General features: G+C 45.3%; 2 protein-coding genes across 8 annotated transcripts in view; one reads left to right on the top strand and one right to left on the bottom strand.

Moving 5' to 3' along the window:
* The first annotated feature begins 5 nt into the window (after nucleotides 1-5).
* On the top strand, nucleotides 6-2891 carry gins2 (GINS complex subunit 2). The gene is made up of 5 exons (XM_028956971.1): nucleotides 6-166; nucleotides 924-1038; nucleotides 1118-1217; nucleotides 2217-2343; nucleotides 2625-2891. Exons 1-5 carry the CDS (start codon nucleotides 77-79, stop codon nucleotides 2745-2747), a joined length of 555 nt encoding a protein of 184 aa, XP_028812804.1. The 5' UTR covers nucleotides 6-76; the 3' UTR covers nucleotides 2748-2891.
* A 564-nt stretch (nucleotides 2892-3455) lies between these two features.
* gse1b (Gse1 coiled-coil protein b) overlaps nucleotides 3456-11574 on the bottom strand; it is a 116020-nt gene continuing 107901 nt past the window's right edge. For all 7 annotated transcript variants that reach the window (XM_028956069.1, XM_028956070.1, XM_028956075.1 and 4 more), the window contains exons 8-16: nucleotides 10994-11330; nucleotides 9261-9907; nucleotides 9045-9157; nucleotides 8662-8929; nucleotides 8007-8120; nucleotides 7122-7496; nucleotides 6514-6816; nucleotides 6142-6245; nucleotides 3456-5934 (exon numbers count right to left, since the gene is read on the bottom strand). In XM_028956069.1, the coding sequence (XP_028811902.1) occupies nucleotides 5797-5934; nucleotides 6142-6245; nucleotides 6514-6816; nucleotides 7122-7496; nucleotides 8007-8120; nucleotides 8662-8929; nucleotides 9045-9157; nucleotides 9261-9907; nucleotides 10994-11330 (2399 nt within the window). In that variant the 3' untranslated portion in view covers nucleotides 3456-5796. The remainder of the gene's footprint in view (nucleotides 5935-6141; nucleotides 6246-6513; nucleotides 6817-7121; nucleotides 7497-8006; nucleotides 8121-8661; nucleotides 8930-9044; nucleotides 9158-9260; nucleotides 9908-10993; nucleotides 11331-11574) is intronic.

The following is an 11574-nucleotide window of genomic DNA, read 5'->3' as shown; positions in this document are numbered from 1 at the left end:
TTTATCTGAATACTGCGCGGGAATCATCTCTCCGCCGTGGCGCCGGCTTCGTAAATCGCTTTACTTTCGGTGAGAAATGGATCCGTCTGAGGTGGAGTTCCTGGCCGAAAAGGAGACGGTGAAGATTATACCGAATTTCAGCCTCGATAAAGTCTATCTCATAGGGGTGAGTTAGCGCGAACAAGCCCAGCGCGCGTCCTCTCAACACACGACTATTTCTTTTTAAAAATCACTTTTAATGTGATTTTATTACTTTACTCAATTCTTTTATATGTGTCTGTCTGGGTCTGTTCCTGTGTCCGCGTGTATGTCTGTCTGTCTGTGCGTATGTATGTGTGTGTGTGTGTGTCTCTGATCCTGTGTCTGTGTGTGTGTCTGTCTGTTTGTGTGTGTCTCTGATCCTGTGTCTGTGTCTGTCTGTTTGTGTGTGTCTCTGATCCTGTGTCTGTGTGTGTCTCTGATCCTGTGTCTGTGTGTGTCTGTCTGTCTGTCTGTGTGTGTCTCTGATCCTGTGTCTGTGTGTGTCTGTCTGTCTGTCTGTCTGTCTGTCTGTGTGTGTCTCTGATCCTGTGTCTGTGTGTGTGTCTGTCTGTCTGTCTGTCTGTCTGTGTGTGTCTGTCTGTTTGTGTGTGTCTCTGATCCTGTGTGTGTGTGTGTGTGTCTGTCTGTTTGTGTGTGTCTCTGATCCTGTGTGTGTCTCTGATCCTGTGTCTGTGTGTGTCTGTCTGTCTGTCTGTGTGTGTCTCTGATCCTGTGTCTGTGTGTGTCTGTCTGTCTGTCTGTGTGTGTCTCTGATCCTGTGTCTGTGTGTGTGTGTGTCTGTCTGTTTGTGTGTGTCTCTGATCCTGTGTCTGTGTCTGTCTGTTTGTGTGTGTCTCTGATCCTGTGTGTGTCTGTTTGTGTGTGAAATGGTGCCTTGATAGGGGGACCTGGGTCCCTTTAATCCCGGCCTGCCAGTGTCGGTGCCCGTCTGGCTGGCACTGAATCTGAAACAGAGACAGAAATGCAGAATTGTTCCTCCGGAGTGGATGGACGCGGGTGAGTTGACGGCCAGCTTCGGTGTCGCTTTCACACCAAGCTGAGAATTCTTCACCAAGTCCTTTCCTTTCTCTAATAGACAAACTGGAGGAAATCCGAGAGCTGGAGAGGAAAGAAGACACGTTTACTCCAATACCGAGTCCCCACTACATGGAGCTTACCAAACTCCTCCTAAACCAGTGAGCGCTAGAATAATATTTCTCTTTGTTTCAGCGTAGATGAAGACATTTGTTGCATGCAACCCCGATTCCAATGAAGCGGTGAACCTCGCCTCATCATGGCAAACGACATTTTCATGTAGAGCATTTATCAGCATTTTGCCTGCGGAACGTTCAGAACGGCTGTTTTTTTTTATCATTCTGCAACTTTTCCAGTCTTTTGCTGTTCCTTTCCCAGCTTTTTTGGAATGTTTTGCAGATTCAAAGCGAGTGAAGATTAGCAAAAAACACAATAATGTTTATTAGTTTGAACATTACTCTACCAAGACAAGGTTTCTATTCAATTGAATTTAGGTTGAAAATAATTTGCAAATCATTGTATTTGGTCTTTATTTGCGTTTGCAACAACGTCCCAACTTCATTGGAATTTGGGTTGTATTTTGTGTCCATGCAAGAAAAAATGCAATGTTTTTTATGTCACATCAAGAGGAACATAAATGATTAATATTACATAATATAACTCATTTTATTATATAATAGGTTTGCTTTGTCCTTAATCCAGACATTTTCTGACAATTTATGTCCGGTCTCTTGCTTGTTACTGTCATTTCCGTCACACTGTATAAAACAGTTTGATTGGGATTATTGTTTTAGTAGTTGTACACTTTTATCATAGCAACAGTGACTCAAAAGTTGAACTCTGGGGGGGAAAGAGTCGCCTATGAAGGCTAATAAAAAGAAAAATTTATGTATTTCGTGGTCTTAGAACAACTGTTTAAATTTACATCCTAGGCCAACTCTAAAACTATTTTTTTGGAGCTGAACATGCAATGAGATTTTTAAAAGTAATACCACAAAATGATATTTCCATCACTGAAATGTCAAACGCATGTAAATTCTGTAGTGTACAGTGGGATTTGTGTACTGATTTTAAATGTAATATTTGTGCTTTCTTGGAAAATGCTCTTTGTGTTTTTTTACCCGGTGTTGTTGGTCAGTTTTTGTGATGTGGTTTTGTAGTGCTGCAGACAACATCCCTAAAGCTGATGAAATCCGGACTCTAGTGAAGGACATCTGGGACACGCGCATTGCAAAACTACGCCTGTCTGCAGACAGCTTCATCACTCAGCAGGAGGCACATGCCAAGGTGAAACTGAGAAGGCATTGCTTGGATTTGAAGTTGTTTCTTTTTAGAATTAATTTTCTAGTCATGTGGTTGGTAGGTGTGCTGTAATGATGCCCTTTTTTGTCCACTCCTTTTTGACAAATGGAACTGGGAACTGCTCAGTTCTGAAAAGGGAGAGTGCCCTTTCTATCATGTCCTACTTACAGTAGATTAAGTGGAATTGAGATGCATGAAATGGTGTCGGACAAATTCAGACTGTAGCATTATGAACACGTTCATATCCAGTTCTCCTTCATATCCAGCTGGATAACCTCACACTGATGGAGATCAACACAACCCGCACCTTCCTCCTGGACTCCCTGAAGTACATGTACAAGCTCCGCTCCAACCTGCAGCCCGGATCTGGCAAGTCCCAGGATTACTGACCCCTCACAGAGGTCACAGAGACTTGACCGCTCCGAGACGGCCGCTCGTGAGAGACTCTGTCTCGCTGCTGCCACTTTGAGTGCGTAAAAAACAATGGAAACGTCTGTGCATGATTGTGCATGTAAATAGAAAGGATGTGAAATCTGGAGCACTGATGAATATTCCATGTAAAATTGTGATTCATAAAATTATTTTTGAAGATTTACTGAATAATGTGTTCCGTGACTACATGTATGTAATTTTATCAATGGCAATATTATGTACTCTTTAATTTTAACGTTTTCAAGTAATGTTTAAGATCAGTAAATGTTTCATTAAAATTGTCCTGAGAACGTACAAAACTGAAGTCATTTTTAATGGAAAAATAATTCAACGTTCTTAAAGCTAGGCCTCAGCATGCTTTAGCCTTAATCAGATTCACTAATAAATGTGACTGATTTAGGGTCATTGGTGACGCTGTGGATTTAAGGCCATTGGTTGGTGACATGGCATTTGAGGTTAAAGTTTGACTGAATTGTGTGTGCAGAGTTTTCCTCCCACAGTCAGTTGGTGAATTGTCTGTGTTAGTGTGTGGCCTGCGGCGGGCTGGTGCCATGCACACGGTGATGGGCTCCATCAGCCACATCCCTGGTTAACATGACTATGCAATTACAGAAAGTGATGAGAGATGATTTATGGCAACATGGCAGTGCTCAAGAAACATGAAGTGCATTTTGAAATATTTTATTTTTTTTGTCTGAAATTACAGCAATATATTCATAAATACCTAATTACTACATTCAACAAATAATATATTACATTACCATGAATGAATTCAAACAATTACATTTTAAAAACATGATTTCACAGCATCTAGACATCCTCTGTGGGGCTATTGCATGTGCGCCTGTGAGAAACGGGTGTTTTCTCCACCCAGAAAAAAAAAAAAAAAGGCTGTCAGGACAGTGGATGTTAGGGCCAGCCTCGGGTCTGTAAACACGGTACCTCCTCCCCGCTGTACCTCTGGGGTCAAGTGAAGGGGCTGGACCAAGACGGGACGGGATCCCTTGCCTTTTCTAAAAACGAATGAAGTCATTTTTCATATGGGGTCAGTGAAAGGGTCGAGTGCTTGACTATGACCTCGTATACTCCAGTACCACATATCTGGGTGGACGATAAAGTAGACTTTGTTCAAAGGGCAGGTGAATTCACGGTGGCTACATGCATAAACACTTCATATAATTACTTTGCGTTGGGCTTTTGCATCCAAATGATATTTTGGGGCAGAAATAAGACAATATTTCTTGCTTAACAGAGAACAGTTTTTCAGAAGCATACAGTACTAAATAATTCATGACAGGACCTTTTTTGTTGCTGTTTCTGGCACTCATTAAGGGCAATATGACATAAAAAAAAAACATGAAACAAAAACATGGAACAATTTAGTGGACAATTCGGTCAGTCTTCCTACTCATGAGACTGTGAGGAAAAAGAAAAGATTGGCAAATTAAGACCCTTAAAAGTAATATTGCAGGCAATGGCAAAGTAAATAAAAAGAAAAAAAAGAAGAAAAGGATTTGACAAGTTGTTCAGGATTTCTGAACCAGAATTAATCTCCGTCTGGACAGCATGTGTCCATCACGACCAAAGCTTAATCCCTGTATAAACAGCCCTTTCAAGAAAAAAAAGGAAAATAAGGAAAGAGGGTGTCTGGCATTGCAGTGTGTCCCCACTGAAAGAGATCAATTTGTACACGGAAGCTTGAGAATTATTCTAGCAGGAGAAATATGATCATCTGTCAGCAGGGCATTTTGGCACATTTATTGTAAAGAAGGGTGTGGTTGGGGGGTAGTTAAAGGAAAAGCCACCTTTAAATAGACCAATTACAGCAATTCTGTGCCTCACTTAACACGAAAATTTCTTTCAAAGTCAGGGTAGAGTGCCAGGACTTCGGTTTGACATGGTAAGGACACACATACAAACAGAGAGGTGCAGCACAGGCACCCCACCCACAAAGAGGGTGAATAAACAGCAGGATGGAGGACACCATGAACCCATCACAGTGCCGCTACAAAATGAAGGGAGAGCATGCTGATCTCTAGTTTTAGGTATGCAGGGGGGCGGTGGGGGCGAGGGCGGATGTTCCTGACAGGGCATGAATTAAAACCCTCCTCAAAAATGTTCTCATCCTGACCAGCAGCAGTACAAACACACTAAAAGCAAGGAGTTTTGCAAAAAAAAAAACAAAAAAAAAACATGAACCTATAAAAAAAATGGCAGGCTATTCTTTCTCAAAGAACAATGAGTAAAGTAATAAAAAGATACAAAATTCTTTTTTGTTTTAATATTATTTACAATATAAGGCTGAAGCCCCATTTTTAAAATTTTTATTCTCTTTTTAACTTTGAAATAAAACATTTTCCTTTATTCTTTCCAAAAAATGTGCATTACAATTTTTGTAAGTTCTTTCCCTAATTTGAAAAGAGTTCCTTTGCTATAACACAGTACCTCCAGGTAGTTCTTCATCATTGTTTTTTTTTTCCCATTTATAAGTGCATTTCCAGTTGAAAGCTCATTTTGATGGCAGGGGGCGGGGTAGGGGGTGAAGGGGGGGGGTCGTGTCCCACAGCAGCAGTGCTGACAGAAGACATGGAAGGCAGTTTGGGGCAGATGCTGGGACTGGGCCTCTGTTTTGGAACAGTTTCACTCTTGAAGGCGGGTCCAGCAGTGCCGGACGCCTGCGTTTTTTTTTTTTTGGAGTTGTTGGGGTTCAGGATAGCACCAGTGAAAGCTATTGTCCAAAACAGTGTGTTCCTGTTCAGTGTCCCAGCCAACCGCTCCAACTAGGCTATTCGCACCCGCAACTCCACCCAGGTCGTTGGCAAGTGACACCCAGCCCCCCACACGTGGCACATTCACAGGCCAACTTCCTCCAGCTTCCCTTGGGTTTGCTATCTCACTCTACCTCTCGCTCTGGGTGAGATGGCTGGGGGCAGGAGTGCGGTTTTGGGGCAGCAGTTCTAGGAGCAGTAAGGGTTGGTGTTTGGGAGGTGTGGGCCTGGGGCCATGTCACCTGGGTGGGTAGCCCTTGAAATGTGACCTGGACCAGTGTGACTGAGGCAAGGAGAGACACTTCCTGAAGTGCTCCAACTCTGCCTGCATCTTCTCCCTCTCTGCAGCGAGCTTCTGCTTCTGCGCCATTAGTTCCTGTGAGAGATAGATGTATGTGAGTGTCGGTTACTTCCTCTTGGGTCTGTTCCTTCTCTCTGCCGAGCATTATTACTCTGCCTTCTCTACTTCTGCTGCACATTAGTTTCTATTTCACTCCTAATGAAAACCAACCAATCTGTGCCTATTTACTCTTTCAATATTACTATATAAAATATATAAAATATTATTCAAAGATGCACTTACTCCCATGGTATGCGAGAGCTGCTCTGCGGTCAGACTTAGATTGTAATGATTTGCTTCCAGCCTCCTACAGTGGTTCTGCAGGACCTGTCTTTCGATGCTTTGTTCTGGAGAGACAGAGATGGGAGAGACAGCAGGTCCGCCATTTAGAAAATGGGTTTGTTAAGGTCACAGAGAACAGTGTGTGTGTGTGTGTGTATGTATGTTGTGTGTGAGGTTGGAGATGTAATGGTCTTAATCAGGGACACAATGGTAGTAAGTGGGATAGTAACCTGGGTCTTCTGGTTCATAGGCGAGTGTGTTACCCACTAGGCTACTAACATGATTCATCCATATAACTTGTCATTATTTAGTACTGCCCAGGCCAACACTAACCTTCAATATATTCATGATAGGCTTCAAAGATTGCTTCTATCCCCTGCCACCGAGGTCCAGGTGACTCTTCTTCATAATCATACTCTTCGTCCTCTGAGTCCTCCTCAGGCGACAGCTCATCACGTGCTCTGGGTAGACTGCGGCGCGGTGGGAGGGGGCAGTGCTGGCCGTTGGACTGTGGGTTAGAATGAAGATGCTGGGGTAGTGAGGAGGAGCGCCCAGGTATACTCTGGAGCTCTGGAATGTTGTAGTGCACTGAAGAGTCCAGCGTGTGCTTGGGCTCTGAAATGACAGCAACTCCCCCTGGTGGAGAAATTAAAATATTTAGAAACAAAAGGAGCAACAATGGGGCGGAATCTTAATGAAATCTTTTAGTTAAGCCGGGGAACTGGCTTAAAATATTCACATGATACTAGTCTCTTAAATATAAATTAATTCAATTCATAATAATAACAGAACAGACTACAGACTATGTGCTACACGTTTACATAGTTTTAAACTAAGCTAATTAAAGATCTGACGTAGGCCTGGAAATCTTTTACAGTTTAGCTGCTGAATAACATTTTCCCCCACTGATTTGTTAGCTCCATGTAGAGAAGGTAGGATACCTTTGCTCTTCTGCAGAGCCTTCTGGGTAGACTGCAGCACAGACTCATGGAACTGTTGGGCGAACTCCTCAGCGGTGAAGCTCTCCCAGGGTTTGGTTCTGCCGTTGAGACTGGCAGGATCCTCCTTGGCCTGTAGGGGAGGCCTCATGCTGTTCAGCAGGCTGGAGGGCTTCCTGGTGGTGGAGCAGTCACTGAGTCTGGCCTTGTCCGGCAGTGAGGTGGGCAGACTGGGGTCCTTTGGTCGCAGGGGCTCTGCTGAGCTCTTAGGTTGTTCTGGGATGCTGATGGGCTCAGGTGGGAGTGGGGGTCTTGGTGCAGAAGGAGTGGGGCTGGGAGGCTCATCTGATTCGGCGTGGGGCTGGACTGTGGCAGAGTCTGATACACAGACATACATCGCACCATCAATAACACACACCAATAACCAGGTGTGTGTGTGTATATATATATAAACTGTCTATTGCTCCCTGTAAACAAACGATATAATAATTTATATTTTTAATTACCATCTCATGTTTTAGCTAATTTAAAAGCTCACTGTTCATACATTTGACACAGATTGCAATAATGCAGTTATGTTCTATGATTACACGTAGGACCATGTTACTGAAGCTGTTTAATGTGCGAGTTAACACTGCAGCAGGTCGATGGACTAATGAACCCTCCCAGTGAGAAACGGCCAAAACAGAGAGAACTTTCACACAGGGAACAGCTGGAGCTGCTGCTGCTGCTGTTGCCGACACACACTCAATCAAACTGCCGACAGGCCTCAGGGCCTTTACTGAGCTTATAGTGAGTGTGTGTTCTAAGACTATGGATACGAAACGTTTGTAATGCATTCTGGTGTGATTGTAAGTGTTTGCGAGTGCCAGTGTTGAGATTTCTCACCAGACGGGTAGGCTGATGGGCTCTTGCACAGTGGATGAGTGTTGTGTCTGATTGTGTCCAAGGTCACACTTTTCTGTCTGATGGCCTGAAGCAGCTCCAGCACACGTTCACTGTCTGTGAGATGATAGAGGGAGAGAGGGGGGGAGATAAATGAAATAAAATAAAGGCATCTCCTTCGCCTTGAGCTGAGTTAGACGATTCAACCTTTTGTACAAGGAGTGCATCGAGAGAAGAAAATGGGAGGCTGTCACCCACATCGTTAACATCCCACTGACTCCACAAACACACAGTGAGAGTGGGATTCAGCCACCTACAGCATCCATGCAAAAAATCCTTTTGTGTATTAGGAGGATAAGCACCGAGTACAAAGAGAGTGAGTGAATGTGTATATTTGTGAGAAGAGAACACTAAATCATGAAGCAGATGCTTTGCATTAAGTGTTAAAGGTGTGGGTCAGAATTTGTATAATTGTTCCACCAACATTTCTGATATTTTATCATCAACACGCTACAGCACTCCGGCGTTACAGATTGTGATTTGTGTTCCACCAACACACTGATCAGACAGCCACAGGATGTTAAATGAGGACTATACAGTATTATCATGATCATGATGCATGTAATCTGTGTGATGTGTGTTCTGTGTGATTACGCACCTCTCCGCTGCTGTACAGTGACATGTGACAGGCTGAACATGGTGAGGAAGCGTTTCTTGTCCTCCAGCTCGGGGGCGTTGTCCATCTCCTCCGGGGTGAAGCGCGTACTGAGTGGGGGCAGAGGGGGCGGGGCCCGTTTGCTCTGCACTGAGGGCGGGGAGGGGCTTCGCTCCCTCAGCATCCTCCTCCTCTTCCTGCGTTTCTGCTCCATCAGATCGTCACGCCGTGAGACGGTTGTCAGCCCGACTGTGCAGAGGAACTCCACTTTCTACCAGGCACACAGAACAAGAAATGAAACCCACTGAACATGAAAAAGGAACTATGTAGGATTTTTAATCGAATTAAGGAAGTTAATACAAAATACTGGTGGAACGTTACAATACCTCTGTTGATTCATCCAATTTGAGTGGGGGCTGCTCTGCCACTCTTCTGAGGTGGGCTCGCACCTCCTCCTCATCACTCTCATCATACGAGTCGTCCAGCTCGTAGTAATAACCTGCAGAGAAGCACAGCAGGGACCCGTAAGGCTCAATTTCATTAGCTGTGACCCAATATTTGACAGCTAGAGCAACTAAACAAAACACCTTTGTTTTCCTCACCTTTCTCCCTGGCCTCTCGCTTCCTCTTCTCCTCCAGGTCCAGCTTGCTGATTGGCCTGCGGTGCTGCTGGAGGAATTCATCATAGATCAAAACGGGTTCAGGCCCCAGCCGAGGAGGTGGCGGCCCCTGCAGGAGACCTTTAAAGGGCCCTCCGTGCTTTAGTGAGCTGCTCAGGTCCCCGTTCTGGGAGCTGAGGCTCAGCGAGGCCCTCTGCTGGTTAAGGAAGCTTTGCGTGGACTTCTCCAGCTCTGCCAGGAAGGCGCCATGCTCCGGGAAAGCTCCCGGTGGCGGCGGCCGGAGAGTTGGGAACCTGTCCAGGATCTCTTTCCTGCCTCTGGCACCTTCATCAAGCTTCTCTGGGGGAAAGAGCCGGTCAGATTTGCCACTGCTGTTTGCAGAGCTGGAGGGAAGACGGCTGAGGTCATAGTGAGCAGACAGGCCGGAAGGAGGGTCGTGAATGCTGCTTCGCCGGGAGTCCAATGATGGAGTCTCAATGAGAGACGCTGGGTTCCAGAGAGTGGTGGGTGGAGGCGGCGGAATGTGCTCACGTTGCTGGGGTTTGGGGGAGATGAGAGGTGGGGGTGCGCCGAGGTGGAGGTCACGACCGTCCCTGCTACTGGCTGCATCGTGATGGTTTGTCACAGATCTGTGAATATGGAAGAAGCAACAGAATGATCATCCTTCTAACACATGGATATGCATAAGTCTGTACAGAAGCTGTTCTTCTTTTTAGGTACATAACATAAATCAATAAGTGCTAATTTGTTTTCATGATTCACAATTTGTTACATTATTTTATAAAGCGGACAAGATTGTTTGTTTTACACTGGGTCTTCTGTGATTCAGCATGATTCGAACAAACTTCACATGTTGGCCAAGATTATTCCACACCTAAAAAGAACCCTGCTCCTCTGAAACGCCCATCTCTTTTTGCCTGACAAACCATTCAATCCCACTCCGTCTCCCTCCAACAAGATTATCTCACCTGAGATCAGTGGGCCAGCGGGGCTGAGAGAGAAGGACGGCAAGCAATTATCTGGCAGGATTAAGGACAGTGCCGCCTCTCCACAGCACAACACGCCTGCCATTAAAGCCTCTCATTAGCCCTGACCCCCTAATGCACGGCCGGGCCGGGGCCAACCGCCTACAGTTACACACACGCAGCAAAGCAGCTTTGAACAAGCTTCTGGGGATTAGCAGCTAACAGAGGCAAACTGCTCCTTTCCTCTTGATGAGGGGGTGACAATTAGGACCTTGGCGAGAACGTGTAGCAAATAAATAAATGCACACAGCATCATAGGCCTAAATTTGAATTCTCCTGCTGTCCACCTCGCAGATACACAAGGGCAGTTTTTAAAGCACTACAATAGAGATGAAGCATTTATTCTCTGACACAAAGTCTGCTTCTACCCGTCTGGGCAACATGACATGGAAGCGTGAGTGGCGGAGACAGCAGACCGGACGTGTAAGTGTCACTGTGACAAGTGACATGAAGAAATATCAGAGTGTGTCAGAGCTTCAGACTCCAATGAGTCCAGTCACAGAGACAACACAGCTTTTTATTTATTTATTTTTTAAAAGACTTTTTCACTCATTTGCTTGAGAAGACTATTCTTAGACAAACTTTCTTTAGCGTGAACTTTACAGCAGACTCTTTTTAACAATTTTTTTTTCTGCATCAATAAAAGCAATGTAGCATCTAGATGGACTGATGGATGTCATCCCTGCTTACCTGTGGCCCTCTATCCGTAGATCGGCTCCCTCTCCTGGCCGACCGAGATCTAGATGCTGCTCCAGGACCTGCTGCCTGAACTCAGACACCTGGTACTGCCGATCCTCCTTCTCTTGCCGTAGTTTTCTCTGCCGGGCCAGCCAGCGCTCTTCCTCATTGGTACGCTGCAGCAACATAGGACCTGATAGGACCCCAGGGCCAGGACCTCCCGGTGGACCAAGGTACAATGGGTGAGAGGGTACCAGGCTGGGCACAGCATTGGAGACAGGGCCCAAAGACTGGTGGAGGCCATGCTGGATGGGTTTTGGGATGGGCAGTACAGGCTCTTTGGTTTTATCTGCAAGGGTTGATAATCTGTGTCAGTATTGTTGAAAAAGAAAAAAAAAGAAACATAATTCGGTCCAATACAGTAATTCTTTGTTTGATCTAAATCTAAACCAAACAAAGGGCAGTGGTGGCCTAGCGGGTAAGAAAGTGGACCCATAATTGCCAAGGTGCCACTGAGGTGCCACTGAGCAAAGTACCGTCCCCACACACTGCCCCCCGGCCGCATGTCATGGCTGCCCATCAAGGTGATTGGT

This window comes from Denticeps clupeoides, chromosome 16, assembly GCF_900700375.1.
Source record: "Denticeps clupeoides chromosome 16, fDenClu1.1, whole genome shotgun sequence".
In the NCBI taxonomy this organism is placed as follows: domain Eukaryota; kingdom Metazoa; phylum Chordata; class Actinopteri; order Clupeiformes; family Denticipitidae; genus Denticeps; species Denticeps clupeoides.
The sequence above is the reverse complement of the archived record's forward strand: the minus strand, read 5'-3'. Positions and strand labels throughout refer to the sequence as shown.